Source organism: Corylus avellana, chromosome ca3 (assembly GCF_901000735.1).
Source record: "Corylus avellana chromosome ca3, CavTom2PMs-1.0".
Lineage (NCBI taxonomy): Eukaryota > Viridiplantae > Streptophyta > Magnoliopsida > Fagales > Betulaceae > Corylus > Corylus avellana.
Window position 1 is genome coordinate 33377011 of NC_081543.1, and position 5823 is coordinate 33382833.

General features: G+C 33.5%; 1 protein-coding gene across 1 annotated transcript; it reads left to right on the forward strand.

The window, feature by feature from the left end:
• Positions 1–2960: 2960 nt before the first annotated feature.
• Positions 2961–5147, forward strand: LOC132176281 (uncharacterized). The gene is made up of 5 exons (XM_059588443.1): positions 2961–3729; positions 3807–3920; positions 4013–4182; positions 4269–4461; positions 4584–5147. The coding sequence occupies exons 1-5, from the start codon at positions 3124–3126 to the stop codon at positions 4755–4757; spliced, it is 1257 nt and encodes a 418-aa protein (XP_059444426.1). The 5' UTR covers positions 2961–3123; the 3' UTR covers positions 4758–5147.
• The last annotated feature ends 676 nt before the right edge of the window (positions 5148–5823 follow it).

The following is a 5823-nucleotide window of genomic DNA, read 5'->3' on the forward strand; positions in this document are numbered from 1 at the left end:
AGAACAAAACTTTTGTTTCATCAGCAAGTTAGGGATTGTTTGTTGTGGCTAAGGTGGGTCCATTAAGAAAAGGTAGAGATGGCTTTGCTCATTGGCATGCCATCAAAGATACGAAGATCCAACCATCTTCTTGACCTTTCTACTTGTTTCCTACATTTCTTATCCCTTTCTAGTAATTGGATCTAAAAGTTTCCACTCTAGCTTGCATTATTATGATAAAGGTGTGGCTATCCTCAATAGCGGATCAATATATGAAATGGCTAATCATTATTTCTTATTAGTTTAAACTTTTGAAATAATTAGAGTTAGTTTAAAATTGTGTTGAGTAATAGAGCTTTTGTCTATAAAAAAAAGTCAGAAAGAACTTTTTAGAAAAACCTAATTTTCAAATTTTCTCCAAAACACAGTTTTGAGCTTTTTAGAGTAAAAAATAAAAAATAAAAAAAGCGCTTTTGAAGTTTTTTACCTGACGGACCAATTCTTTCCTGGAACAACTTTTTATTTTTATTTATTTTTTATTTTTTTATGTACTAAAAGTATTTTTTAAACTTCATAACGCATTTTCAAACATACTCTTAATATGGTATCAGATCAAATGTCCCGAGTTTAAACTTTATTTCCATAATTCACCTTTTATGAAATTAAATATTTTACTTGTTCAATCTTACTCACAAATAAAAGAATGTGTTAAAATATTATTAATCAAATTATTAAAATTTACCATTTTTTATTTACTTACATTTTGTTAGATAAGTGGATGGTAGTATTGAATGCGGAAGACTCACTCTTTTTCCAACAAAATAGGGAGTCAAAGATTGAGTTAGTAAACTCAATCCTTGATTCATCCTTCTGTCCAACGCTACAAACCAAACAGGTGAGTGAACCTAAAATCAACCATTAATTCGACTGGTTTGATCGTAAATATACTTATTGCATTTAAATAAAATGCAAAATTTCAAGGAGTTCGAAGTTCTTAAGTATTTGAGGATCAGAAATTGAAAAAAATTAAAAAATAAAAAATAAAAATTGACCTATTCACCAACTTTATCAGCTAATTTGATATTTTTCAAAGAGAGCCGATTCAATAAAAATTCAATTTTACGGCCTTCAAAAATTTGACATATCAGGTAATTAAAAACACCAATTACAATGGAGATGAATACACGTTCAAGAATCTTCATGCTAATTCTACAAAACCTCATGCTCTCCAAAACGAGAAATCTCCAAGAACTCTCTAGTCTACCTCTCTGATTTATTGTTCTATTTTTTTAATTTATTTTATTATAGTTAGAATATATATATTTTTTAATATAAATTGTATTTGTTTAATTTGTTAATATTTTTAATCAAACATGTCTACTAGTAGAAAATATGCATCTGGATATGAAAAACTTAAAAAAAAAAAAAAAGAAAAAAAAAAAGAAAGAAAAGTAGAGACACTGATGGAATCTCAAAGAAAAGCCCTAAATAAATTTGTTATTAGCAATAAACAAAATATAGAGGATAATTTAGGTGAAAAACTCATAAATGAACAAGAAATTCATTAAAATAACTAGAAGATAATGAAAATACTATTGCTGTATCTAACTCCATTGTTACAAATATTTATGACACAGGCCAATGGAAAAATATTGATACAAGAAAGTGCTCAAATTGACATATTAAATTATATAAAAAGACTTGATTCTTCCCAAATGCATGTATCGTTTATAGAATTTTATTGACAATACCCGTTACAGTTACTTCTGCATAAATAAGTTTTTCAAAATTAAAATTGATAAAATATTACCTAAGATCAACAATGTCACAAGAGAGATTAAATAGATTAGCCATATTATCAATTGAAAAAATGATGTTAGAAAATCTTGATTATAAAAACTTACTCAGTAATTTTGCATCCCAAAAAGTGAGAAGAATGATTTTTAAATAAAATATAATAATAATATTAAAATAAATATTTTTTTTTTAACTTTTTTTTTTTTAAAAAAGGTTCCATTTCAAAGTTTTGCCTAAGACCCCAAAATACATTGGACTGGCCCTGTATTTTATATGAGTCCACAAATCTATCACTTTTTTAAATCGCAAATTAATGGACCCATAATTTGCAATTTCATTTTAAAATTGTACTTTTGATTTTTGAGATTACCGTGTCAAAAGCACTTTTAAAACAATATTGTCCAAAATAATATATATAGTTTAAATTAAAATAATAATAATAATAATAATAAATATAAAAAAAAAGAAGTGAAAGAAGTTTTCCATTCGTGTGTTTGATGGAAACTTTGGGGCCACACAGTTGGGTCCTACTACTAGTGCAAAATCTTGCTAAAATGAAACAGAATGGCTAAAGGTACACTCCCCTGCTCATGCACTTGCTTTAATTCTCTCTTTTTATACAACTCAAAACATTATTTACAGAGAGAGAGTCCGATGTGGATTGGCCTTGAAATCTTGTAACTCGGGGAGAGAGATCTGTGTGAGAGAGAGAGAGTTCATGAGAGTCGGACTAGGAAGAAAACGAGGAGTGGACCGAGGATTTGGGCGACAAATGTGACAGAAAAAATTGTTCCTAGTACTTTAAGATTTTGCATGGTTTTGAATTTTGAAAAAATATTGGTTTGTTTTTTTTCTTTCATTTTCGTTTGTGTTTGATCTGTCTCTCAGACAAACAACTGGGTTTGAGAAAAATCAGAAACCACTCAGATTCTCTCTATCTATACATTCTTTGCTTTCTCTCTCTCTCTCTCTCTTGTCAATCTTTGCTGAAAACTTGGCTAGGCTTTTGGGTTTGTTTCTCAAATTCCATAACCTGCGAGATTTTGGGTAACTTATTTCCTGCTTCGATTCTTCAAATTCCTCTAGATTTTGCTCTCAGATTTCGATTTCAAAACAATGGATTAATTGATCCTGGAAGCCAAGTATTTGGTTCTCTCTAAATCTTTGCATTTGCTTCAAATTCTTTGAAAAGTTGTTGGAAGAAAACAATAATAAGACCAAAAGTGTTTTAAGTATTAGCATTACAGAAATGAAGTACAAAAGCTTGAGTCTTTCTCCGTATCTTTGCATCTGGGTTTGTTTCAAACTTTCTCGAAATCCATTAACTTAGATGGAAAACAAAGAAGAATGGATCCAGACGACCAAACCCAAAAGTGTAGTAGCAGTAGTGGTGGCGGTGGTGGTGGTAGTGGCGGTGGCGGTGGTAGTGGTAGTGGTGGTGGTGTTGCAAGATCTTCCAAAAAGCCAAAGCAAAAGAAAGCTCCACAGAGAGGACTTGGCGTGGCTCAGCTTGAAAAGATCAGACTAGAAGAACAGCAAAACAAAGATGCAGCTGTTGAAGCTGTAGCTGCAGCTACAATTTTGTCTCCACCAGCTTCAGTATCAGCAACCAAATCATCCTTTGTATCTTTGCAGATTCCAAATTATCACCACTCTAATCCATCTTCATCCTCTAATATTGCATTTCCTTCTCCATTCCCGGTTGATCCAACGTCGCCAAACTTGATGATACGGCCTCCTCAACCGGTCCAAAACATCCTTCTAAGAAATTCAACCACAAATAGTGGTGAGTTCGATGCCAGATGGTCGGGGATTTCGGTTCCTGCTGTGGATCCAGGATTAGCGTTTCGGTCGAATTTGAATTTGCCATACGAATCTGACAACCCTGTTTGGCCTCCCACAGGCTTGAATTTCCCAATAACACAACAATATCAGCAACCTTCTCCTTCAATGGTAACACATTAATCCCCTCATCTCCATCCATACATATTTTAGAAAAAAAATTAGTTTTTACTCCTTATATTTTGTAGGTGAATGTCTCATCAGGGACTTCATCATCATCCTTATTGAATTTTCGGATGGAGCCCCCTTCAAACCAAAGCTGTTATAGCAACTTCGCCCCTGTTTGGCCAGAGGAAGAGAAGGTATATATTGTAAATGCAAAACCTGCATATTATGATTCCTTTTAATTCTTTTTAATTACTTCTTATGGACTTGTTCTTTAAATGTAGTGTAGATGGTTGGCATGAAGAGGCCATATCCCTTCTCTCTAGACAACCCACCACGCCCCTCTTTCAACTACAATTTACCTGCCATTAATGTTGCTCCTATAAGATCAGATGAATCAGCTTCATGTGGGAATGAAGGCAGGTTTAATATTTTCGAAGCCAGCAATACAATTTCCAGGTTAGCTTAATTAGCATTTAATATAATGGTCTTAAAGTATAATACATGTTAATCTGTTAATGTATATATTCTTGCACAATATCCAGAGAGGGGCCTTCAAGCTCAACTTCCAATTACTGCAAGGTGAATCCAAACAAAAGCATCAAAGAAAATGTGGTTCTCCATGGAGATTTTCTCACACTTGCTCCTCCTACAACAACTTCAAAGTTGAAGCACCATTCAGCCTCTCTTGACTCTCATAACAACAAATTCCCTGATTTTGAATCACTGCCTTATCAAGTGAGATTAACAACAACAACAACAAAAAACCCATGCCCCATTTCCCCAAATTCTTGTTTCATTTTGATTTTGATTTTGATTCATCCTTAATTGGTGGTTTTTTTTTTATTAACTTGTTGAAGGGAAGTGGGGAAGGCCGGCCAATTATACAGCCGGGACAGAGTCAGTTCAATGGACAACGACCCTTTTATAGCTTCTTACCACCGGCAGAGCCGCAAATAGGCCAAGCAACAACCACCACCAACAATGGTAATGGCGAAGTAGGCGAAAGTATTGATCTCGATTTGAAGCTGTAAATGCCTTAGCCCGTTTGTCTCAGTCTAGATAAACATCTCCAACAATTTTGCTGCTTGAAATATGAGAAAGTCTATATGAAACCTACCTATCCAAACAATCCGAGCAAAAAATTGCTGGAAATCTAAATGTTTTGTTTGGGAGGCTGGTTTCTCCTTTGTATCTTTTTGGGTGTTTTTTCTTTTGAACGTTACAATAGGGGGTACATATATTATAATGTATCTAGATTTGCATATGTAAGGTTGAGTATAAAGGAAGCCCGAATCTTGGGCCATGTGAGGGTAAGATAGAGAGATGTAGATTTGTTTGTTTGAAACTGTTTTGTTTTTGATGAAGTCATGGGATTTGTGGTTTTTGTTTGCTTGGTTGGTTGGTTGGTGCATGGAGGGTCAGTAAAGGCAGAAGATTGGTAACAAACTCTCGTGCATGTGGGATTGTGGGATCTGATTGTGCTTCTGTCTTGTCCTTGTTTAAGTGGGGTCTCCATATCTCACCTTCATTATAGTTGCCCCATGAGTGACGATTGGAAACGGCCCACGTAGGGCTAGCAAGAGACAAGAGGGAGGACTTTATTTTTCTTTTTGTTCCTTTAAGTGAAATGATTTCCTCGAGTTTTTTCTTTTTTCTTAAAAAAAAAAAAAAAAAAAAATTAGTGTAAGATTCTCAGTGTGGGTATAATTTATTTTTATCTTTCTTAGTTTAAAAAAAGGCATCGTAAAAGCTTTAGCATATTAGAAACACTTACAGAGAATAACTTTAATCCTGGTGTAAATCGAGTGTGCCGAATAGGAAGTAGACGTTTAAGTTTGAAACATCAAAATATAATATAATACACCAAATAATTTTTTTTCTCTTGACAAAATATCTCATAAACGACATATATATTGACATAACCACCGACAAAATCATTAGTCATTGTCTTGGTTGATTTTGAAGGCTATAGTGTTGAAGGTAAATAAGAAACGGTGTCCGTTGAGTTATAATGAATGAAAAAACTTTAATAGTATGGATTTGTGTTGCCGTGTGACTTGGATTCTCAAGTCAAGTGGGGCCCGTGTACTATTCCTT

Excerpts from the sequence above, each read along its gene's own strand:
- LOC132176281 (XM_059588443.1), top strand. The coding sequence starts at position 3,124 with ATGGATCCAGACGACCAAACCCAAAAGTGTAGTAGCAGTAGTGGTGGC. Across the intron at positions 3,921-4,012 it reads TTTGGCCAGAGGAAGAGAAG|ATGGTTGGCATGAAGAGGCC; the intron begins GTATATATTGTA and ends AATGTAGTGTAG. Across the intron at positions 4,462-4,583 it reads TTGAATCACTGCCTTATCAA|GGAAGTGGGGAAGGCCGGCC; the intron begins GTGAGATTAACA and ends AACTTGTTGAAG.